The following is a 25,742-nucleotide window of genomic DNA, read 5'->3' as shown; positions in this document are numbered from 1 at the left end:
GGAAAAAAAAAAAATGTTCTGAGAATTCCAAAAGTACAAATCGTTGCAGTTTTAGAAACATTAACAAGGGACTTTGAAACTTTAAACTAAATGGCAATTAAGAAAAAAGAAAAAAAACAAACAAAACAATGACATCAGATAATACAAACACATCTTTGCCGGGGCCTCTGGCACTTATGCAATAATTTGGGTCTAATTAAGAGAACATAGTATATTCCAGTTCCCTCCTCCCACATCCTCCTTTTCTCCATAAATCATACAAAGTGCCTGATCCAAACAGATGGCTCTTCCCTCATGCCCTGAAGCCTCGACGACTGAACTATCCTCCTCCTAACACCGGGAGAAATAGGATCTTAAAAGTGTCAGAACAGGTTCTACGTGAAGAACATTCCTTCCTTGCTTGTTATCGTAGGGTATGTTGGAGGCTGCCGGTTAGACGAGCCTGGAGAGGGACCGTGAGGGAAACCAGCGTTCAGGCTTTTAAGCAAGTGTAGAACACGCTCAGGGTTAGCGTGTCTTCCTGACGGGGCCGCGCTCTTGGTATCTGAGGGCGGGCAAAGGTGTGGCAGCTGGAAGGTGGACGGCAAGCGCAGAGGGCACCCAAGGAACCGAGATCCCCTCTGGAAGGACACACATGCATCCTTCTCTCCCCCAACCAGCTTGGAAGTCCTCCCTACTCCTCATACCCAGGTCCGCTGGGGACAACAGGACCGTCAGACCCATGCCGTCTCTGCTGGACCCTCACCTTTCCCATCTGTGGTCAACTTCCTCTTCCTCTATTCCTAAAGCACACATTTGACCACGTCACTTACTGCCTTAAAATTCGTTTTAACGGCCCCTCCACTGCCTGGGTGATTGAAAGCCTCCCACAGTCTGGTCCCCAGAAATGCCACCTCTGTCTCCGCAGTGCTTCCCGAGGCACCTGCACTGCACGGTTTTCTTGCCATCTCGCCTTCAGCTGTGCTGGGTCTTCCCGTGCTTGGGACCTCCTTTCCCTCCTCCCTGCCTTCCAAACTCCCAGTTCTGCTCAGACTCCTAGCCTAAATCACTCTCTCCTCTCCCTTACGTGCCTGGCATCTGCCCTCCTGCAGCCCTGCTCACCCGACATCCACCATCCCCAGCTCTGCATTCCGATAGTGGTTTCAGGACAACTAGCGTTTTTATTAAATTGCGTATCTCCCCCCAATAGACTGTCAGCTCATGTTGGGGAAATAACGGTTCTCTTCTTCATAGAGACTGGCACCCTCGAGGCACTTCATACATTCATTTGTTGCCATTTCTACAGCAATTGTATTCCTTTTCTATAGCCAGTGTCCATCCACCCTGTGGACCAAGAGATAGGTAAACCAACAGTCCCACCCCACCCCACTCCCAGTATCCAGGGAGAAGAATGAATGACCAGTCTTCAAAACAAAACATACACTGTCCTTTCTGTTCAGCTGCGCTTCCAGCTAGAGATTAAACACAGGCAGGCAGGCAGGCAGGCACGCACGCATGCACGGTTTTGGCCTCCAGGAGCAGAAAGAACATATATGTGCACAAGGGAGATTCTCGGTGGATTGTGATGGCCGGGAAAGCCTTCTCTAAGGAGCTGGGATTGAGAGGACTGGGATCTCTCATACAGGTGCTGCGGAAGGACAGTAACCCAGTGGTCCCCAACCTTTTTTGGGCCACATACCGGTTTAATATCAGAAAATATTTTCACGAACCAGCCTTTAGGGTGGGACGGATAAATGTATCACGTGACCAAGACAAGCGTCAAGAGTGAGTCTTAGACGGACGTAACAGAGGGAATCTGATCATTTTTAAAAAATAAAACATCGTTCAGACTTAAATATAAATAAAATGGAAATAATGTAAGTTATTTATTCTTTCTCTGCGGACCGGTACCAAATGGCCCACGGACCGGTACTGGTCCGCGGCCCAGGGGGTTGGGGACCACTGCAGTCAAGGCTTCCCGATGTGCTGGGAAACATCACTGGATCCCCGGGGAAGTGGCTGGGCACATCCTGGGAAGAGACTGACCGTGGGGAAATGCAAAGCGTGTCAGGAGATCATAAAATAATCTGTTTTGCTGAGGCAGATAACCAAAGCGGGCATGGGACACAACGCTGGAGGAGTGTTTAGGGGAACGCAGGCCGAGAGGTCTGGGTCTGAGCCTACCACAGTGTTTTCCCAAGGGGGGCCGACAATAACATGCCTACACGTCGCTACAAAAAGGGGTCGAGGTAGAGGTCCCGTAGTCGAATACTTTTGGGAAATACGATCCCACCTCCCGTCTGGAGAAATAAGGCGTATATAGAATAAGAGGCACTGAGAAGTCCTGCAGTAAAGAGCTCCATTTTCACCTCTGCTGCGTTTCCTTATATTTCAAAAAATTTTGTTTTGAGGACCCAATTTAAGAAATGTCAAACTCGGCCCTGGCCGGTTGGCTCAGCGGTAGAGCGTCGGCCTGGCGTGCGGGGGACCCTGGTTCGATTCCCGGCCAGGGCACACAGGAGAAGCGTCCATTTGCTTCTCCACCCCCCCCCCTCCTTCCTCTCTGTCTCTCTCTTCCCCTCCCGCAGCCAAGGCTCCATTGGAGCAAAGATGGCCCGGGCGCTGGGGATGGCTCCTTGGCCTCTGCCCCAGGCACTAGAGTGGCTCTGGTCGCGGCAGAGCGACGCCCCGGAGGGGCAGAGCATCGCCCCCTGGTGGGCAGAGCGTCGCCCCTGGTGGGCCTGCCGGGTGGATCCCAGTCAGGCGCATGCGGGAGTCTGTCTGACTGTCTCTCCCCGTTTCCAGCTTCAGAAAAAGAAAAAAAAAAAAAGAAATGTCAAACTCCAGGCCATGCAGAAAATCAAAATAAAGTAACGTTTACATTTTTAAAAGCGTAGAGCACTGAGTTTGCAGCCCAGATGGAGCTGGAGCTAGGAAGAGGGGAGAAGTGACCATGTTAAACAGATGCTAAAATCTGCAAAGAATCATAAAGTGGAAGTTAGACGTGAATCAGGCACTTTTCCACAAACCGTGCCTGAGTCCAGTGGGGTGTCTGTGAACATCTATCAAACACATTTCCTGCAAGTTCAGATATGGTTGTGCAAATCCCTAGTTCAGAGCAGGAAAAAATAAAAAGGAGAAGAATCTGTCTGAACACAGGTACAGAGGGCTGCAAGTGATCTCTAAATGGACTCTTTTCCATGAGAATATATCTCCTTGTAGATAACAATCTCAAATCAAAGCCATGCGTGGTGTAGTGAATTTATCCTCTAAACCAGATAAGACGGCTTCCTGTGTCGATGTCTAGAACCCAGAAGTGTAAGCCAATTGCGGCACAAAACCACCAGCAATGCTGTGAGTTCAAAGGGCAAAGTAATTAACATGAGCATTCAAAACGGGAGTGGATTTAGGATTTTCAACACTTTGAATCTCCACTGATTCAGGTCCAACATGCTAAGCATAGGGAAGGTGTGGTTTCTAACCCTTTCACAACAGAGAGGAGTTTCAGGCTCAAACAATTTAATTCCTTTAGTAAACACTAAACAGTAACTCTCTGGGCTGGTATTTTCCAAATGGCATTTCCAGAACTTGCCCTTCTTCCACTGTTAACGGAAGCCAGGTCGGAAAAGGGGTTCTGTGAGCAGGCGTGGGAAATGACCAGGTTAACATATTGCGTTAGGGTCGGGCCTCTCAGAGCCTCTGCCACATTGTATACAGCGGGGCTCTGCATGATTCCACACTCACTCCATCGGGACCCTGCTGGCACGAGGCAAGTATGGGGCCGATGTGCCACAGTAACCTTCTGGAAGGCACAAGACTACCTGGAAATAATCAACCCTTTCTTGTGGGCCTCACAGGCCAGGAGGGTGGAGGGGACCCTGCGGCGGAGGCACAGGCTTTATACCAGGCAGGGGCCCCTCCGCGGTCAGCAGACACTCAGAAGGAAGAGGCCTGGACGCAACCTCCGCCCCTTCTCAGGTCCTCAGGGCGTTTCTCTTGTGGTATTGATTGCAGTTGAAATTAAAACCCACTTTTTAACAATATTTTTTTTTTGTTGTTTTCTTTTTAAGAGAGAGAGAGAGAGACATTGATTTGTTGTCCCACCCATCTGAGATACCCAGCCAGGGCACCTTAAAACCCATTCCAATTAGAACAAAACGCAGTTCTTCCGCGTGGTCTACCAGGCCCTCCTGCTGTGGGTCTGCCTCCTCAGGGGCCCCCTTTTCAGCCAGTCAGCCTTCTCCTTGTTCTTCAACCCCGCCCCCAAGCCCCGCCCACCTCAAAACCTCAGGCCTGTCCTTCTGCACCCGCCGCTACCCCCCCAAGTCTTCCCCACGTCTCTTCTGCAGAAGGACCTTCCCTGAACACCCTCCTTAAAGGTCTCTCTGATGGCCCTCCCTCTGCCCATTAACCTACCTTATTTTCTTCATAACACTTAGCATTCTCTCAAATGATCTTATTAATTTATTCGTGTATCTGCTGTTGTCGGACTCCCGCCACTAGACTGGAACCCTGGCTGCCCCGTGCACTGCGCCCTGGTGCCTGCGAGGAGTGCCCACCCGCAGTAAGTATGTGCTGAGTGCCAGGGGCGTGGGCACACGGCCACCTGGTGGGGAAGGAGAGGTGCCACGCGGCCGGGGGCATGGGGAGGCCTCTGTGATCCTGTTCACGTTCTCGTGTTTACCTGGGCAGTGGGGACAGGGGTGTGTTCCCTTTGTGAGAATTTATCAAGCCCTAAATTTCTATTTCAGCTCCCTTTGGAGTCTTGATTCAAACGAAAATGGCTTGTCATGTATTAGTGTTTATGTAATCATGAAGATAGGAATAATAATTGTTCCTATTTTTGAGGGCCCGTGATGAGCCTTACACTCTGCTAGGCACGTCATCTGTGGACACTGAAGGGAAGCCTTAAAAATACCTTATAAGCCCTGGCCGGTTGGCTCAGCGGTAGAGCGTCGGCCTAGCGTGCGGAGGACCCGGGTTCGATTCCCGGCCAGGGCACACAGGAGAAGCGCCCATTTGCTTCTCCACCCCTCCGCCGCGCTTTCCTCTCTGTCTCTCTCTTCCCCTCCCGCAGCCAAGGCTCCATTGGAGCAAAGATAGCCCGGGCGCTGGGGATGGCTCTGTGGCCTCTGCCTCAGGCGCTAGAGTGGCTCTGGTCGCAACATGGCGATGCCCAGGATGGGCAGAGCATCGCCCCCTGGTGGGCGTGCCGGGTGGATCCCGGTCGGGCGCATGCGGGAGTCTGTCTGACTGTCTCTCCCTGTTTCCAGCTTCAGAAAAATGAAAGAAAAAAAAAAAAAGTAAAAAAAATACCTTATAAGTAATCAGCACAACCCCTTTTACAGACGAAGAAACCAAGGTGCACAGAGAACAGTAACTTGCTCATGGTCACACAGCTAGTAAGCAAACCCAGTTTAATCTAATTCTACAACTCACCTACGAAAATCCTCCTTCAAAATCACTTCTAAACTCAGGGCTGGTATTCTGAGGTGTTCTTATCTTTCCCCTTTTTCACCTGTAGGCTGACACAGACTAAACGTGGCTAACCCGGTCCCAGTACCTGTGGACACCACAGCCGGACAAACGTCACCTTTGCGTCAAACACACCAGAAACTGTCTGGGCGGGTGCAGACGCGGACAGTGGGCAGAAAGGACACCGGCCGCCCCAGAGCAGCAGGGTGAGGGCCTGCCAACGTCCCAGGATGGCCTGCTCTCACCTGGGGATTCTCTGGACCCCCCCCCAGGAGTGGGCGGCTCCTTCTCTGGTCTGGGGCCTCCTGTCTGCTTCTGAATTTGAAATCTGACCAAGTTCTGGTGCTTTTCCCCCACGTCACTCAGAACTTCTTTGGAAGAAACAGCACTTCTGGTTAGGAGAGCTGTGGAGGAATACGCCGCCCGAGTGGGGGGAGAGAGCACATTTCGCTTCTCCCCACCCCCCCCCACCCCACCCCGGTAACGACCCACATCGTCGGGGTAGTGTACCATACTACAAGGGAAAGGGATTGGTTTCTCCAGCAGAGGGTCACCTTGGAGTGATTAGCACGCTTGCCAACACGCAAGCCCCTTGCAAACGACTAATGGTGGCACCGACAGGAAGAAGTTTGGCAGGCGGCACTGCGGGCCAGGCCCTGACGTACACCCACGGAAACTCAGATGGAAATGAAATTGTTTGCTTTTCTTTCCATGTGTCTGACAGGCTCCCCCAGCTTCCACTGGGTTTATTACAAAGGTGTCAGACCCTACCAGAAATTTGATGGTAGCCACACATTATCAAATAAATAAAGAAAACCCTCTTTTGCCCTCCTCTGAAGTTTTCTTCAGTTACTCCGAATAGCATCGGCCTCTGCCAAGTTTTCTGTGTCTTACATAATGAGTTACTTTCTAATTAGCATATCACAAATAGTCCTGATCTTCTTTACAAGTCCGGATACATTTTTTTTTAATGTTTCTTTTTAAAGTACATCAGGATTTTTCACACTCTCTAAAGACCTAGGAGAATCAAAGCAAGGTGTCGGCTTGATTCGCCAATATTTTTTCTTTTCTTTTTTTATTTTCCCACTAAGACGGCAGCAAGAAGTGGTGGAGAGGTCACAGGCATGGAAGCCAGAGGTCCTGGATTCGGTTTTGGCTGAGCTGCTAATTAGCTTTGTCACTTTAGGCACATTTTGTGCAGTTTGAATAATCTCTTTCCTCCTTATTAAAAAACTGGAGCAAGTTATGTTCTTTGGTTTTAAGGACTCACAGTGAACTAAACACAAAAAAAGGCACAGACATCAACAAAAGGGCTGTGATTTTGAAGGGACACAGATATTCCGTTGAGGAATTATGTCTATTACCATTGAAGAGCAAAATGGTTTGCCTCTTCCCTAAGGAGGTACAGTTATATTTTGTCTAGCTTTAGTATGTTGACAAATATGCATACACACATTCTAATCTGCCTTTATACCAGTGAATATAATTGACCTGAATGAGTTCTAATAGAAGGAATACTGAGACAATGAAAATAAAGTCCTAGACATCTAGAAGGCTTTCTAGTCTTTTGGTGTGTTAAAAAGAAAATACAATCAGGTCAATAAAATACCTTGATTTTCCCGGTAACATCTGGGTCTCAGGATTGAACTAGTAATATCAAAATCATAAAAACTCAGAACTTGATCTTGGTTTTGATTACAAGTCCCTGGCAGCAAGGACCATGCTGGCTTTATGAGCTTCCCCGTTTAATCTGCCTAATCATACTGTGTGCAGGGTGGACGGAGACCCCGTACAGGCCCTCATCCCTGCACCTGCCATCTCGTTCCCGTCACGGCCACACCGACACCCTCCGTCTGGCCCCTGCCCTCCCCCAAGGGCAGCCCAGCACGCCCCGTTTTGTGCACTTGCCCCCAGTGTCCTCTCTGACCACCGCCAACTTCCCTCGGTTACTGCCTGTCAGACTCCAGGACGAGCTCCGCTCTCAGCCGTCGGAGGGAGGGGCCCTTTGCCCCACAGCGCCGTGGGCTGTGCTGCACCTGCCTGTTTGCACAGCTGTCTCCTGACTCCACCGTAGCAGGAGCCAGAGCTCAGAGGTGCCTGGGTCCCATCTGCCACCCAGGACACTGGACAGCAATGAGGGAAAGAAGAAACGGATAGAGAGAAAGCGAGGTGCTGTGGACACCCCAAGACTGTCCCCTCCGCCATCCTGAGGCCCCTCCTTAGGATGCATAACCAGCAAACTGTGGTCTAAACCAGTGGTCCCCAACCCCCGGGCCGCGGACCGGTACCAGTCCGTGGGCCATCTGGTACCAGTCCACAGAGAAAGAATAAATAACTTACATTATTTCCGTTTTATTTATATTTAAGTCTGAACAATGTTTTATTTTTAAAAAATGACCAGATCTGTTACATCCGTCTAAGACTCACTCTTGACGCTTGTCTCGGTCACGTGATACATTTATTCATCCCACCCTAAAGGCTGGTCCGTGAAAATATTTTCTGACACTAAACTGGTTCGTGGCCCAAAAAAGGTTGGGGACCACTGGTCTAAACAATCCTATTCCTGATGAGGAAGGAAATACTGATGGCTGAACAAGTGGAAAACCAGTTCTACATAAAGAGGAGAATGTCTGTATGTGTGTGTGTCCTTGGGTGTGTGTGAGTGTCTTTGTGTGTGTGGCTCTGTGAGTGTCCCTGTGTCTATGTCTCTGTGTCTATGTATACGAGTGTGTGTCTCTTTATGTTTCTGTGTGTGTACGTGTCTATGTGTGCATCTATATAAAAGTGTGTCTCTGTGTGTCTGTGTGTGTATGTGTCTGTCTGCCCATGTATGTCTCTGTGTGTATCTGTGAGTATCTGTGTGTCTGTGAGTGTGTGTATGTGTGTGTATTTGTGTGTAGAGGCAACAGGAAATCACTGATGCTTTTTCCACAGAATAGCAAGAATGAAAGAAGTTTTAAGAAGCCCACCGCGCAGTAGTACAGAAATACACTGAAATGGCCTAAAGATTATTCCAGATTACTATGTAGCCATGAAAAATTATTACAAATAATTGTATTTATAGATGTGGGAAAGCAATCATATAGGTTAAGTACAAAAAAAGTGGCAACAGAAAAATATAGATGACAAAATTACAATTTGTAAGATCTTTTTATATATGAGAATATTTAGATATATAGCTATTTAGCTACAGAGAGAAAAGTTTAAGAGGATAAATGTCAGAGTATTAGAGATGTTATCTAGCCTTAACAGGGATGTTATCTAAGTGGCAAAATATGTGGGTTTTCCCTCCTTTCTCTTTATCTGTATGTTCTCATTTTTCCTACTACACACATGAACCGCTTGGGTGAGTTTTAAGTATCTCCTCTGAATAAGTAAATAGCCCCTTTACAAATATGAAACAGTGCGGCGACGGGGCGCTGAGGGTGTGGTGCAGGCAGCAGTCAGGGAAGCGGGCAGGGAGGCGGAACTGGCAGCCATCGCAGCTGCGCGCCGTCAGAAGTGGGCGGCTGCCTGCGGGCGGGGGGGGGGGGAGTCTGGGGGGGAAGTCTCGGGACAGAGATCGGGTGCGATTCCTGGATTATCAGCCTCGGAGAGGGAAACGCCGGTTCAACCACCAGATGTGCGGGGGGGGGGGGGGGAATTACTGGGAGGGGAAGGTCATTTCCTCTTAGCCATGGTCTGTGTGAGGTGCTGACAAGTCATTCAAGAGAGACTAGAGCTCAAGCGAGGTTAAGGCTCGAGGTGGTGTGGGTCGAGGGGTCACCCCACCGAGGTCAGGCTGGGTGCCCTCCACAGGCCCCCACAGGGGCCATCCTTGTCCTGTGGGGCAGCTTCCAGGCTGTGCAGAGGTGCCCCACTCACTTCGTCTCTCTTCCTTCCTACACCATAGACTCCAGGAAGCAGGGCCCACATGTCTGTCATCATTCCACCCTTCAATGCCTACCTCAAGGCCCTGGCTGGTTGGCTCGGTGGCAGAGCATCAGCCCAGCATGTGGATGTGCCAGGTTCAATTCCCCATCAGGGCACACAGGGGAAGTGCCCAACTGCTTCTTCCCCCTTCCCCCTCCCTTTTCTCTCTCTCTCTCTTCCCCTCCCGCAGCCATGGCTCAATTGATTTGAGAGCATCAGCCCCATGCACTTTGAATGGCTTTGTGGAGCCTTTGCCTCAGGTGCTAAAAATAGCTAGGTTGTGAGCATGACCCCAGAAGGGCAAAGCATCGGCCCCAGATGGGAGTTGCCAGGTGGATCATGGTTGGGGCGCATGAGGGAGTCTGTCTCTCTATCTCTCCTCTTCTCACTTGGAAAGGAAGGGGGGGAAACGCCTACATCAATGCCTGGTACATAGTGGGTCCTCAGTGGATATCTGAGAAGTGGGTTTCTGAATCCTCTGAGGGGCCAGCCGGCCGACTCAGGAGGAGGGACAGAATAAGGAGCTAGAGGTGAGTGAATCCTAGGAGACGCAGAAGCTGGAGGGAGCATGGCCGCCGGCCAAACAGGTGCAAACCGGACAAGGCACCTTTCTAGGAACCAAGGACGGCGAAGGCCAGGAGCTGGCGGAGACAGGACCGAGACGAGTGAGAAGGACCCTGGTGATTCAGGGAGCAGAACTCCGAGAGGAAACATGAATGAGAGCAAGACAGCCTGCCCAGCCGTGCGGCGAAGACAGACAACAGCCTGGCTCCGGGAGGAGCTGCGTCCGCGCACGGCGGCAGAACCGGTCCCGGAGCCGCGTCAGCACACGGCGGCAGAACCGGTCCCGGAGCCGCGTAGGCGCACGGCGGCAGAACCGGTCCCGGAGCCGCGTCCGCGCACGACGGCAGAACCGGTCCCGGAGCCGCGTAGGCGCACGGCGGCAGAACCGGTCCCGGAGCCGCGTCAGCGCACGACGGCAGAACCGGTCCCGGAGCCGCGTCAGCGCACGGCGGCAGAACCGGTCCCGGAGCCGCGTCAGCGCACGGCGGCAGAACCGGTCCCGGAGCCGCGTCCGCGCACGGCGGCAGAACCGGTCCGGAGCCGCGTCCGCGCACGGCGGCAGAACCGGTCCCGGAGCCGCGTCCGCGCACGACGGCAGAACCGGTCCCGGAGCCGCGTCCGCGCACGGCGGCAGAACCGGTCCCGGAGCCGCGTCAGCGCACGACGGCAGAACCGGTCCCGGAGCCGCGTCCGCGCACGACGGCAGAACCGGTCCCGGAGCCGCATCAGCGCACGACGGCAGAACCGGTCCCGGAGCCGCGTCCGCGCACGGCGGCAGAACCGGTCCCGGAGCCGCGTCCGCGCACGGCGGCAGAACCGGTCCCGGAGCCGCGTCAGCGCACGGCGGCAGAACCGGTCCCGGAGCCGCGTCAGCGCACGACGGCAGAACCGGTCCCGGAGCCGCGTCAGCGCACGACGGCAGAACCGGTCCCGGAGCCGCGTCCGCGCACGACGGCAGAACCGGTCCCGGAGCCGCGTCCGCGCACGACGGCAGAACCGGTCCCGGAGCCGCGTCCGCGCACGGCGGCAGAACCGGTCCCGGAGCCGCGTCCGCGCACGGCGGCAGAACCAGAGAGGGGACCCGCGTGTGTTCACACACCAGCGGCAGAGGCACAGGGGTGGCAGGCTCTGGCTCGGAGGGGACAGCCTTGGGGAGCGAGGGTTACCCCTGAGAGAGGACAGGAAGGCACGGTGGACCTTCGCGCCCCCCAGCCCTGCATGCAGCACGCCCGGCCTGGGCCTCGCCACTTCTCTAGTTGTCCACGCCCGTCACCCACGGCTGCTTCGTGGGTCTTCCCCCCTCACCGAGACAGCAAAGCCCGAACCTTCCGGACCTCCCACAGTGAACTCTCCATGAGAGTCGGTCACTGTTGAGATCCCGTAAGTGCCACGGAGAACACAGCTACAGACATGGATACGTATGCAACAGCTTTGAAACAGACACTACTGCAAAATAGACTATTTTTAAAGTAGCACCTTGACATCTTCCTTCTTTCTTTAACAGCAAAACACTCCATTATATACTTGGACAAGGGAGCTATTCATTCCCCAGGATCCGTGCCAGCTCACTGCAAGGTCACGGTCATGGAGACGACCTCCCTGCCACCACCTGCAAGTCAGCTGGGGACAGGGGGTGAGAACAGTGGCTGTTGGGTCAAGGCGTCTGCAGGCAAACGTGGGCTGCCCTTCAGTCTGTCTGGATGGAGCCTGATCTGTGACTGGGCTGGTCGGGATCCCAGGGTACACACTCAGGACGTTTCTGTGCGCAGGGCATCCCTGTGGCAAGGCTGCCCCTCAAAACTCTTAGGGAGCCCCCCATGAGGCCGGGAATGAGACCCAAGACCAGGAGCTGACTCAGGGCAGACCCACAGAGGCAGCTGCAGACCTCAGCGAGGACGCCCGACTCCTGACCCTCGCTGGCGCGGCCGAGAGCAGAGCGCTCCCAGACTGCACGTGATGGACGCGGGATTTTCAACAAGCGGGCACCACCAGCAGCGACTGTGCCAAACATCACTTCAAAAAGAAGGCAGGATGGAGATGAAGGGCCTGCATTCGCCCCCCATTCAAACACTTCCAGACAAGCCGTTAACATTCCTCCACACGCGAGTCCAACAGTACCTCCCCCTGAAACAAATCCGGTCCTTTGCCCACGTGTGTTCCGCAGTAGGAGAACTCAACTATGCCTACTTGGCACTTTTTTCTCCTTATGCTTTTAAGATACTTACTTATGCAAACATTTAAAAAAAATACATTATAAACATATGCATAATAAACTTTACCAAAGAGTTTCCCACACGGAGATATTTCCAAAATGTATGCTCTACATCTGACCATTAGTTTTACTTCAATAATGAGCTCAGATTTCCAAGCGACTCCTGCCATAAGTTACGCGTTCCAGTAAGAAAAAAAAGTGAACATGTGGAAATTATATGAACGTTTTTAGGACACAGGGGTCCATTTAATGTTCTGAAACAATAATTTATCAAATAGGACCCAAGTGTCCAGAAAGCTTCATGGCCCCTTTCCCATATGCTAAATTACTCCCCCAAGGCCCTGGCCGGGTGGCTTAGTGGATAAAGTATCATTCTGTTGTGCCAAGGTCGCAGGTTTGATCCCCGGTCAGAGACTGTATGAGAAGCAACCACTGAGTGCACAAATAAATGGAACTAAGTGGAACAGCGAGTTGATGCTTCTCTCTCTCTCTCCCTTCCTCCCTTTCTCTCTTCCTCTCCCTCTCTCTCTCTCTCTCTCTCTCTCTCTTCCTCTCTCAAATCAATGGAAAATTAAATTACTCCCCCAAGATTAGTCTCAGAACTAAGACTCCACATTGTTCATTTAAAAAGTGGAACGGGCTATGCTAACCTGAGAGAGCACCCTGCAGTAAGTAAGAAAGACTCAAATCTGGGCTTTAATTGCAAAGTAAACAGTTGGGGTGGCTACTCGTTTTCAGAATTAAACATTTAAACTACTGTGTGTGATTCAACTTCCTTGCGAACCTCATGACCAACAGGTGAAGGAGTTCATCCAGTTATTTCCACCCTCGCTTATTTTAATTTGGCCAAATGCTCCATATTGGATTATTCTGAGAATTTTAGGTTACCAAAGGTAAAAAAAATGGGGTGAAGAGCTTCTTGCCAAACATTAAGATTTTAGAGCTTCCAAGGAGAGAACAAATCTATCACTGAAACATTCCAGATCTAAGAGAGGCGGCTACGTTCCAGAGATCTAAGATCTTCATGTTGCCAAACTAGCCAAGCACTGCCAATGTGGCACTCAAACCACATGCACATCGAAAAAATATCCCTGTTTATAAACAACCTTCCGCATGCACTGGGTAGAAAAGCAGTAAGTGATGATTAATTGGCCGGCTTCTACAATCTGTCATTCACTGCTATTTTCAAGTTAAACCCATCGCATTACAATTTATTACTGTGCTCTAGACCCAAGTCATTTTTGAGAAAGTTTCTATTTCTAAATGAGAATTCAAATACTGTACCTAATGGCCTCCTTACTCTTTTTATATAAACATGGTAAACGGGCTTCTCCTTCATGACTTGTTATTTTAAAACATACCTTCACTTTTTATTTAAAATAAAAATCTCCCATCCCCCTCCCCACCCACCCCCTTGACTCCCCAGTATAACTAGTTTTTCAAGGATTAGATTTAATTACTTTAGGTGCAAGATCTCTGAACAAATATAAATCCTGATTAAAGCACACACATATGTACACACACAACCTAAAACTCAAAACAAAACAACTAAAGATATTTAATGGGGGCTCATCCCAAAGCGCCTTGTTTTGGATAATACACAGAAAAGTCCAAGTTCAGGCTACGTCACCTGTGACAATGATGAACCAATTCATTACTCAACACACTTAAACGCATTTCAGGATGGCCCTTCCACAAGTTTCTGGAAAGAACACAAAAACACATTTGTCTAAGAGCAATCTGAAATTGGAGAGCAATTTACAAATAATTCCACATTTACAGAGAAGTCATGAAGCGCTGGAGGCCTGGTCTAGTAAAGGTTTGTAACAACGGTACTGCCCACATGAGGCACACACAACAACTCCTCTGGGTGTTCCAGGTTCCAGACAAGCGAACTATTAGTACCACCGTCGGGGGGGGGGGGGGGGGTCAGGTTTTCCAAAGTATTGCCTTTAAAAATTCAGACCAGTTTCTTCTAACAACACACCCGAGTTCAATATACTTACTCTCCAGTCTGGGTCCTGGCTTTCTGGTTTTGCAAGAGGTCTGCATAAGCGTCCAGATGGTAATAATCTGTGGCTTACTTCAAATCCTGAAAACTGCTGCTTTTCTTCTCTCGATTTCCTTTGGTGCCAAAGATGTCATTCTCTTCCAGGGTTACCGCATGTTAAGCAAAATTGCTGTCAACATTTTAGTACATTCAGCATTTCAGATTTCTTGATCGCTAACTTGAATTTGTTTAAGGATCGCCGTGCTCTGCCGGCTTTTCGGTCCCCTGTTTCTTTTCTCCCGTCCGTGGAAAGGTGCTGGGCTGTCCGCACGCAGCCCGGAGATTTGGAAGCTGCACGTTTCCAGATGGCATTAAAATAAATACGCGTGCGATTCTCCCTGGCCTCAGACAGGGCTTCCCTTCCCCGGCCGCCCGGGCAGAGCGGCGTTTTCCCACACTCTCCCGTCATGGTGACGGGCTTGTCTGGGCAAGTAAGATAACGCGCTTGGGCAACAGATTAAAACCCACACTGAAGCCATTAAGTACCGACAGGGCTGGGCCCCGACTCCATTCAGCACAGTCTCCAAACGCCTTCGCCCGACCTGAAAAGCAACCGGAAGAGCCCCGACAACGAAGTTCCAGACCTTTGAATCACCGGTGTTTTATAGAACAACACGGCACTTCCACTCACGGGCCAGGCCAAGCAGGAAAGGCCTTGCCTTCGCGGCATCCCACCTGGAGGGATGGAAACTGAGACCCGCTCCTGAGGTCTAGAGTTAGGGGGCATCAGTCCTACCCTGCCCGGAGCAGTTCTGGGGCAACATTATTCCCAAGAATGCCTTTCATACTTCCATGAATACTTGATTACTTTATCTCTAGCTCTGACCTCAGTCCTGGGAAGTTCTTGGCATGTGCGACATGTGTTTGAAAAACTCACTGACACCTCTAAGTCCTAACCACAGGTTCCGATATTTCGCCACCCAGTTTAGAGCTTAACACCGATGCCTTATTCACACTTAAGTACGCTTACACCAACTTATGAAACCATTCATTTTATCATATGGGTTTTAATGATCTTTCTTTTCCCTTAATAGAAATCTTTAAAAAAACACACACACACAGCTCTAATTTAATTCGGAAAAAAAAAAAGGAATTCTTCCTGGCTTAAAGGAATGCTCCTTCCGAGGCCCGGGGTGTGGTCGGTTGGCTCAACCAAGAATAACTTTGAGGTGGGTGTGGTCAGGTAGCGTCCGCCTTTGCCCCGTTTGCTGCACAATTACAGAATGAAGGAGAAAGTTGCGACATACTTTTCCTTGGCATTGAAAAAAAAAAAAAAAAGACTCACTAAAGAATATTGTGGATTATCCACCAGTAACAATTACTATAAATGGAAATCATGCGTAATGGTAGACACGAAGCCATCTCTGGGGCAGGAGGAAGATGGAACTGTTCATATTTGTTTCTCTGTTGTTTTGTTGTCCTTGAATAATCCAAGCAGACCTTTGAGGAATAGATAAGGCAGACATCTGGGGAAACTGGGTGTAAGGGAAAGCATCCGAGAAGAAGAATCCACCAGAAATATGAAGGCTCTGAGAACAGACCTCACAGGGAAATAACACAAACAGGCAGCAGATCCGGCCGTAGGGGGCGTGGCTTCCCTCTGCTCGGAGGGCGGAGACCTGTGCTGAGCTGTTCCCAGGCTCTCTCCCTGTCCGTCTCAGTCCATCGCTGTCCTAGTGGGGGTGACCCAGCCTTGATTTCCAGCTGCGCTCTCTCCCAAACCCAGTCTCGTGTCATCAGCTACTAACATCCCTACCTAGATGTCCACTGTACACCTCGGACTCGACGGGTTTTAGCTTCGGAAATGACTGCTGCGTGGACATCCCGTGTCTGTGGTGCGTGGACATCCCGTGTCTGTGGTAAGACTGGCCACCGAGGCGCACACCCTCACATTGTTTCCCTCTTGCCAAGTCCTACACATGTGATCTCCAAATAATTTCTCGTACCTGTCCCCTGGGATGCCACATGCTTTCTTCTCCCTCCCAACCAGGACCCCCTGAGTATGTAGTAGGCTCAGCCTAATCTTCAATTCCCATGAGCAATCCCACCCTGAGACGGGAGCCCTTTGATTTCACTGAGCCCGCTCCACACGGGGGTCGCACATCCGGCAGCCGAGTCTTAGTCCCGCCTACAGTCCCAGTTTTAACCACGGAGTGCCCCGTTCCCTAGTCCCAGCCTGCCTCCCACCTTCAAATAACAGGGCTTCACCTCTCTACCTCATTCCCAAGCTCCTGCTCTGGTAACTGCCCAGAAAGTCGGGCTCCTCCTACGTCTGGGACTCCTGCCAGTTTCCCAGCTTGGCCCTGACAACCCTTCCCCATCTCCATGCAGTGCGGGGGACCTGATAGCCCCCGCCCCACTGCGTTCACCCCGGAGGTAACTAGCTGTCTGAGGGCCTGGGGGTCGCCACACCCTTCAGAACCGGGTCTAAAATGCGCCGTAAACTCCCGCCAGGCAAACACTGGAGCCAGACCCCGGCACTCAGCAGAACTCTGTTTGCTGCCTCCCGGCCCTGACATGAGCTCTGGACGCCTGGTCCAGCTTCGGACACACTCGGGCTTTGGTCGCTGTGGCCTCTGAGTTGACACTTCTGGTTTCAGCCCTACAGCAGGCCTAGACACTCTGCTTTTCTAACCCCCCTCTTCCCGGTAATATTGACAGCTTGCTCCAATTTGGGGCCTGGCTGGGGACAAAACAGTCAGCTGCCACCCTTCCAAGCTGCCACTTCCACCTTTATCTGCCATCTCTCCTGGCCTTCTGCCTATGGCCACCACCTCTGTCCACTGTCTACCTAATAGCTTTCCCTCCTTAATCCTGGCTTACAGAACCCTGATCCTTTGATCTCTTGAAGGGCGGGCCCTGCCTCAGTCCAAAAAAAGAATCACAACTTGTCATAGTGATCTCATCCTTCTTGGCCAGTGACTGACATAAGTGGGCAGGTGAACTACTCCTGGCTCATTCATAGAAGAAGTCTTCTGAAGAGGATATTTTTCCTGTCCCAACTTAAAAGCAGAAACAAAAACACCAGGAAAATGCCTGGTGCCAATTCTCTACCTTGAAGGCACAGGAGATACCTGGAGCTGCTGCAGCCCTCCTGAGATCCAAAGGCAACAACAGAGGATGTGGGAGCCACTCGCTCTAATGACAGTGAAAAGAAAAAGGCAGACAGGGCTTGAGTTCTTGACAGCATCACAGGGCTACCTCACTAGCCCTAGCCAGTTAGCCCAGGTTTCTCGTGAGTCAAATAAATTCCTATCTGTTTGAGCCAGTGTTAGTCATTTCATGTTACAGGCAATCCAACACTGTCCCCCTAATGGAAAAGACACATGAACGACATAACTCCCTAGGAAGGCTGCACAGTGTTTTAGCACCTAAAGCTGGGTAGATCAATATCCCTTCATTTCTTACTCCCTTCTTACACAATCTCTCTCTTGTCCAATTTGCTTCATACCAAATGTAGTAAGGTAGCATTCTGCATAGTTCGCATATGTTTTCTTTTATGTATATAATACTTGTAAAGCATGTGTGCACAGAGTGGTATCAGTGATAATAGCAGAGGAAGGAAGGAATTTCATTGGACAATCCCTCCACAAACAAACAAACACACAGTAAACCCAAAAAACTGTCAGAATCAACTTTATCTGAAACCTGGCAATTTATTAAAGGTTTACAGCAGGGGTCGGGAACCTTTTTGGCTGAGAGCCATGAATGCCACATACTTTAAAATGTAATTCCGTGAGAGCCATACAATGACCCGTGTACATTACGCATTATCCAATAAAAATTTGGTGTTGTCCCGGAGGACAGTTGTGATTGGCTCCAGCCACCTGCAACCATGAACATGAGCAGTAGGAAATGAATGGATTGTAATACATGAGAATGTTTTATAATTTTAACATTTTTTATTAAAGATTTGTCTGCGAGCCAGATGCAGCCATCAAAAGAGCCACATCTGGCTCATGAGTCATAGGTTCCCGACCCCTGGTTTACAGAAATGAGGTGAACACACAGTCATGAAAAAGGCAACGAAATTTCAATAGGAGGCATTTGCAGCATTTTTGCTTTCCCTGGCCTGGTCTTGAGGGTGGCAACCCCCTTCCCTGGTGTGGGTCCCTGGTGCTGGAAGAAACAGCAGACCTTGTTTTCCAATCACTGTGGTTCTTTGTTTGACCTTCCCGGTGGCTCCCTGAAGGACCGGTGCCACGGGCTAGTCCTTACCTCACCTAGTTCAGAACTTCTCCTGGGTGAAGAGGTGAGTGGTACCCAAGAGGCACTCGTCAGAAAAGTTTAAAGGCTAACGAAGTATCTGCCGCCACACAGGGGAAGGGATATTGTTTGAGACAAACAACAGGCATACCAAAGCGCCTGGGAGGAAAGACCAACAGTGAGCGCCTCTGAAATCAGGACTCGATTCCCACGGAAGCTCCTGCACATGCCCAGAGCCGGGTACGCGCTCAGCAATGACCCGAGAAGGCCGTCATCTCTCACGTCTACCTGACTCTCAGGCTCTGGGCGAGCTGGACGTGAAGGCTGAGGCGGAGGTGTGAGCTGCACGGCTCATTGTGGAAGGCCTGCTCCCTCACACAGGCCTGGCTTTCTCGTTTTATTCTTTTCCTTTCCTTCATCCTCCCCATCCCCTCCGCCTCTCCCTTTTTGCTTGAGACATTAAAGCCACTAGCTGATCACTAAGCTAACCAAACAAAGACTTCAGTGGCCACACATGGCAATGATGTTTTCTACCTTTCACTTCCATCATTTAAAAAAAAAAAAATTAACCAGTATGTATTTTATGAAATCCTTGTGATAATTTAACGAGGTGATTTGTGGTCTGTAAAATTTTGTGCACTGCGAAGTAAACATTTGAGCTTGGGGTTAGAGTCCATATTTTAGTCACATTTACCGTATTTATCGCTCCATAAGACACACCTGACCATAAGACACACCTAGGGTTTTAAGGAGGAAAATAAGGAAAAAGAAATTCTAAACCAAATGCTGTATTAAAATATTTTTAGAAAATACTGTATTTCTTGCTCCATAAGACGCACGGGCATTTTCTCCTCCACTTTTGGAAGGAAAAAAAAAGTGCATCTTATGGAGTGAAAAATATGGTATGTGTTTGACAAAATACTCAACACATAATAGGTGGGGTAAACTTTTAACACAAGCAATGGCTTATTTTACTACTAACATGGCCTTTTTGGTATCCCTCAATGTAAAAATTCTCTCAACTCAAGGCTGTTTTTCACAATTCATTAGTCAAATGGTCCAATGACACAGAGGGAGGAAAACTGACTACATGAAGTATGGCTAGAGCATACCCGGTTTGTTTTGGTTTTTTTAAAAGAAGGTTTTTAGGCCCTGGCCGGTTGGCTCAGCGGTAGAGCATCGGCCTGGTGTGTGGGGGACCTGGGTTCGATTCCCGGCCAGGGCACATAGGAGAAGCGCCCATTTGCTTCTCCACACCCCCCCTCCTTCCTCTCTGTCTCTCTCTTCCCCTCCCGCAGCCAAGGCTCCATTGGAGCAAAGATGGCCCGGGCGCTGGGATGGCTCCTTGGCCTCTGCCCCAGGTGCTAGAGTGGCTCTGGTCGCGGCAGAGCGATGCCTGGAGGGGCAGAGCATCGCCCCCTGGTGGGCAGAACCTCACCCCTGGTGGGCATGCCGGGTGGATCCCGGTTGGGCGCATGCGGGAGTCTGACTGTCTCTCCCCGTTTCCAGCTTCAGAAAAATACAAAATAAAATAAAATAAAATAAAATAAATAAAAGGTTTTTAATACAAAAACATAGAATAAAACTGCTGATTTTATAGTAAAATAAAGCAATGGTTCGCCTTGATTTCACTTACCTACAAATGTCAGATGACCTAAAGAGGAAAATGAGTTCATAAATTTGTTTTTCTGAAAATCAACTTTTGCTTTCCTGAGGACATTCCTCAGCATAGAAATAATCAACTGAACCAGAGGAACTCTCTACGACAGTGTTGAAAGTCAGAGGTGGAAAAAAAAAAAAAAAGGCTGCCATCCTAGTAACTACTTGTGTTGATGTGTGTGTTTCTTTTTTGGAGATTTATATTTCAGAATACCAACAAATACAAACAATACCAAATAGAATAATGGATGTGGTATGTATTTTTAAAAACCTATTAGATTTTTAGATTAGAAATTGGAGCCCAGCCTGACCAGGTGGTGGCGCAGTGGATAGAGTGTTGGACTGGGATGCAGAGGACCCAGGTTCGAGACCCCGAGGTCGCCAGCTTGAGCGCGGGCTCATCTGGTTAGAGCAAAAAGCTCACCAGCTTGGACCCAAGGTCGCTGGCTCCAGCAAGGGGTTCTCGGTCTGCTGAAGGCCCGCGGTCAAGGCACATATGAGAAAGCAATCAATGAACAACTAAGGTGTCGCAATGTGCAACGAAAAACTAATGATTGATGCTTCTCATCTCTCTCGACTCCTGTCTGTCTGTCCCTGTCTATCCCTCTCTCTGACTCACTCTCTGTCTCTGTAAAAAAATAAACAAACAAACAAAAAAAAAAAACAACAACAAAAAAAGAAATTGGAGCCCAGTATAGATTGGATTAAAGAACTAAACAATTCTCGGCCCTGGCCGGTTGGCTCAGTGGTAGAGCATCGGCCTGGCGTGCAGAAGTCCCGGGTTCGATTCCCGGCCAGGGCACACAGGAGAAGCGCCCATCTGCTTCTCCATCCCTCCCCCTCTCCTTCCTCTCTGTCTCTCTCTTCCCCTCCCGCAGCCAAGGTTCCATTGGAGCAAAGATGGCCCGGGCGCTGGGGATGGCTCCTTGGCCTCTGCCTCAGGCACTAGAGTGGCTCTGGTCGCAACAGAGCGACGCCCCGGAGGGGCAGAGCATCGCCCCCTGGTGGGCAGAGCATCGCCCCCTGGTGGGCGTGCCGGGTGGATCCCGGTCGGGCGCATGCGGGAGTCTGACTATCTCTCCCCGTTTCCAGCTCCGGAAAAATACAAAAGAAAAAGAACTAAACAATTCTCAAAATTTTATACCTATATTATGAAAATTGATTATATAGGCATTAACTGAGTAAGAACAAAAGTACAGAACTATGGGTCAACTCTAATTACAGGGATTAGAAAACACTTTGGCATATGAAGAAAAGAATGTGGAATAAATGGATTATGGAATTATGGATTTTTTTTCCTTTTTGACATTTTCTCTCATGTTATTACCATTAGGGTAACTAAAACTCAAAGGACACAAATAAAATCTAGGGTTCTGTGTTTTGTTTTGTTAAAACTGAAAGAAAACATAAGAACTTTAAGCATTCAAGTTAGTATATTCTGTCTTCACTTCTGACAAATAATATGAATATATTTGTAGGAGACCTTTACAAAAATTACTTTTGTTACACCAACATTATAAAGAGTGCTTACCTTTTATTTGCACTGCTATTCTGTAAATTGTCTCTAAAATTTAAATTTAAGATAAGTGAAAATTACAGACAGCTTATGTTATTTTTTTAACTGGAAACAGAAAAATTCCTTTAGCCTCAAGTTTGGAAACAACCAAGAATTCTTAGGCTCGAAGTAAAACTCCAAATAAAATATTGGGTAATTAATCTTTCCTTTTCTTTCTAATACTGGCGCTTTTCTTTTAAGGAAAAGAATGATAAATTTGTTCTTTTTATTTTTTTTATTTTTTTTTAATGACATCAATTGACAGAAATTTCAAGTAGAGATTTGGGTTTTTTTGTTGTTTATTTAATTATTTATTTATTTATTCATTTTTAGAGAGGAGAGAGACAGAGAGGGAGAGAGAGGAGAGAGAGACAGTGAGAGAGAAGGGGGGAGGAACTGGAAGCATCAACTCCCATATGAGCCTTGACCAGGCAAGCCCAGGGTTTCAAACCAGCGACCTCAGCATTTCCAGGTCGACGCTTCATCCACTGCGCCACCACAGGTTAGGCCAGGGGTCCCCAAACTACGGCCCGCGGGCCACATGCGGCCCCCTGAGGCCATTTATTCAGCCCCCGCTGCACTTCTGGAAGGGGCACCTTTTTCATTGGTGGTCAGTGAGAGGAGCACATTGACCATCTCATTAGCCAAAAGCAGGTCCATAGTTCCCATTGAAATACTGGTCAGTTTATTGATTTAAATTTACTTGTTCTTTATTTTAAATATTGTATTTGTTCCTATTTTTGTTTTTGTTTTTTTTTTACTTTAAAATAAGATATGTGCAGTGTGCATAGGGTTTTGTTCATAGTTTTTTTTATAGTCCGGCCCTCCAACGGTCTGAGGGGCAGTGAACTGGCCCCCTGTGTAAAAAGTTTGGGGACCCCTGGGTTAGGCCAAATTTGTTCTTTTTAAATAACCCTCTCTAATCAGTTCTCTAAGAGAGAATCGTGTGCTGATTATTTTCACACGTTTTTTTATTTTCAGGTGGACAATCCCGACAGGACACTCACTAACCACCTTCCTCTCATTTTCTGCGTGCTCCCTCACGACCCTCCAGAGGTCAGAAAAGTAAGCCTGTTTTAGCCACTAGAGCAGAACATGAATGTCCTGAAATAATTTAAGTCACTTATGTTTAGTGGTTTCAGATATATCTTTACTCAAATAGCTAAATTTTAAAAATGACTAAAATACTCAGATACATTTTTTTTTATCTGAAAGCTACCCAAGACCTTCTTAGTCTGTGAAGTATATACACTTCTCACTGCTGATATTTATATACTTTTCCACTTACATATTTGGCTGCCAAATTCTATTCATTTTCCACATGAAATGTGATCGTTAAAAAAAAATCTGTTAATAATTCTGAAAGCATTCTCTTGAAATATTAAGACAGAGGGGAAAAGTTCCATAATGCTACTACATAGTGTACATCTGTGCGTATTAACATGTAGAGTTGGAATTCACTTTATATCTCCTTTTCTCCGAAAACCTTTCCGTAAGGCCAGTAGTTGCTGACATCCTGGCCAGGCACATGCAGGTTCCTGTTAGATTCGGGCAGACGGTAAAGAAACGGTGGAGCCAAAGAATGGTGAGCCGTTCCTTTATTCAAGACTCCTACTGGCCAATGAGCAAACATACAGGGCTCCCAAAGCCACTGACACATTCTCAGGTCACACAACCAGGAGAATCTTCTCCGGGTCCTCCTGGAATCAAAGGCCCCACCAGTCCCAAAGCCCCTCACCTCTGGTTCCCATCTGCCAACATGGCTTCTTACTCTGCACGAACTGTCTGTTTTCTCTTTCCCTGCCATCTTGGCTTCTCTCTGCTTCTCCTTTCTCCCTTCTCCAGCCACAAACTCTGCAAAAACATTAGCAAGACAATGGCCCTTCCCAAGCAGGAAGGTTAACTGGCAATTTCACAGATCACATGCCTGGCGCTGCCCGGCACCCTTTTCTAACACTAAAAGTGAGCAAACTAAAAAAAATACAAATTTTACAAACTCATTTGCCCAACACTTTACCTTCCCCAAATTTAAATATTCAAAAATCCACCCAGACTTCAGCCAAATGAGTTGCTCGTGCTTTCTGAAGACTGAGGAACAACACTGGAGTCATCACACAGTAATTTAAGTTCCACGAGGGCCAGAACTTTCAGCAATTCTGTTCACTGCCGAATCCCCACCTCACCATATAGTGCATGGTATACAGCTGGCACTCAATAAATGTTTGTCACCTATTTGTTGAATTTGTGGAACTGAATCACATAACGATTCAATTTAGTAGTCAACGAACTGCCAATAGAAATGTTATCAATTTTGCCGTCAGCAACCAAGAAATTATTTCTCATGATTTCTTTCTAAAGTTGACTCTCTTCCCCTTGGAGGCTCTTCTGCAGAGCCAAATGGAGCCTCATTTAATCAGGGTGGGACAGCTCACTTGGTGGCCTACAGGGGTCACTGCCAAGTACAACTCTTTTAGGTAGTAGGACCGACCCATTTAGTAAACTGCCATTTAACGACATGTGATGATAACCTATTCTCCATGGGAGCAGGTGTCTCTCCAAGAGGTGAACAATAGCTCTCATTGCCTTGGTAGAAGCAGTCTCAGTACATCTGAGCCTTTTAACAGCCTTCCTGTTTATAATTAAAACTCAGAGGACTCTCAGTCCTCACACCATCACGGTGTCATCAGAGTCTATAAATACAAAGGCAGGCTCTGCCTGTCTCTCCCATCGCTGCACAGTCTTCGCAACCCCCGTTTTAAACAGTCCTAAGACATTTGTGCGGAGTCCTGAAGTCTCCAGATGGCTTAAGAAATGGCATCGCCTGGTATCACAGATCTCCGGCCCTGACCCCAGGGGACCACAGATGTCACTCGCCTTCCTTTTCCTGGAAGTCCTTTTCCAGGGTTGATCTGGCTATAACAGATGGCTCTTTGGAGTAAAACTGAAATGCCATGCATGAGGAAAGCTAATGGAATGCTGAGTGAGGAATAACCCTTTCTTCCTGGAGCCCCTTCCGCCTACACACCACCTGTCCCAGGTGAGGCTCCTGGTCCTCACTCATCCCACCCGGCCCCCTCCCTGGGCACCGGCCTCTCCTGTTACCATGGTGGGGGCAGAGAGTGCCCCCCTTTCCCGGAGGCCTATTGTCTCCCAGGCTGGAAGCCCACACTCCCACCCCACCCACCCTCCCCTTCCCAGCCCTGGGGATATACCACTCACCCCCAGCCTGGGGCGGGGGGGGGGGGCGCCCCTACCCTCCAGCCACAGTCATCTCTCCCTGCTTTGACTTGCACAGGGCGCTCACCACAGGCTGGCTGCCCGAACCCCCGTCCTGGGTGGGGAGGGCCCCTTACTCCACCTTCAACCAAAACACTCCCTTGCTTGTTTGCTTTATGTATTAGGCTCCAGGTAGGTCTTAATTTGAAGAAAGAATTCTGTCATTTAAAAAAAAAAAAAAAAAAGAAACCATTGATCTGCAGTGCTGATTTTGGTAAACAATTGGTTACTAGTGTATTTCATGTTCAGTCCTGTCTTACAAACCCAATCAGAAGGCTCTCGGAAGGCAGAAAGCATTTTATTTTTTGTAGGTCTCTCCCTTGGCGTGTAACACCATGCCATGTACGTGATACGTGACCTAGAAAATACAGTGAGCAAATTTCAATGTTAAAATTAGAATATATAACACAGTCACCTCCCTCTAAACATGAACCTTCTGGGGTGCCAGGAACTTCTATATCTCAACCGGGTTGATTGCCACATGGGTATGGGGGAAGGTCTCTTTCATATACACACAAAACCATTGAGCTGGACACAGATGTTAGTGCACTTCGGTGCTTTCCTATGTTACGTTAGCCCTCCACGTTTACATGAAGAGACACAACTTAAAAGGAAGAGAAAGAAGTACTGTATTTACTTAGCAGGCACTGCCTGAGTCCATGTTCTGTTCCCAGCCCCCAGCCCCGGGCAAGGCACTGCCGAGGGCGCTCATTCCTGTCAGTCATTTCTGTGAGGAGGGACAGGCCACAGAGCCTACATCTCTGAGGGTGACGAGGTCCTTATCCTCACAGAGTTTATAGTCACATACAGAGGGTAAACTATTAAGTAAGCAATTACAAATGACAATCGCACGC

At 48.9% G+C, this 25,742-nt stretch overlaps 1 protein-coding gene across 6 annotated transcripts in view; it reads right to left on the bottom strand.

The window, feature by feature from the left end:
* Positions 1-25,742, bottom strand: part of STOX2 (storkhead box 2) — a 222,565-nt gene that overhangs the window by 149,788 nt on the left and 47,035 nt on the right. The window contains exon 1 of one of the 6 annotated variants that reach the window (XM_066380148.1): positions 14,149-14,454. The exons of the other annotated variants lie outside the window; for them this stretch is intronic. Within the exon in view, the coding sequence (XP_066236245.1) occupies positions 14,149-14,194 (46 nt within the window). The 5' untranslated portion in view covers positions 14,195-14,454. Of the gene's footprint in view, positions 1-14,148; positions 14,455-25,742 lie in introns of those variants that run through there. 6 annotated transcript variants of the gene reach the window in all.

The sequence above is a fragment of the Saccopteryx leptura genome, chromosome 4 (genome assembly GCF_036850995.1).
Source record: "Saccopteryx leptura isolate mSacLep1 chromosome 4, mSacLep1_pri_phased_curated, whole genome shotgun sequence".
Classification (NCBI taxonomy): domain Eukaryota; kingdom Metazoa; phylum Chordata; class Mammalia; order Chiroptera; family Emballonuridae; genus Saccopteryx; species Saccopteryx leptura.
The sequence above is the reverse complement of the archived record's forward strand: the minus strand, read 5'-3'. Positions and strand labels throughout refer to the sequence as shown.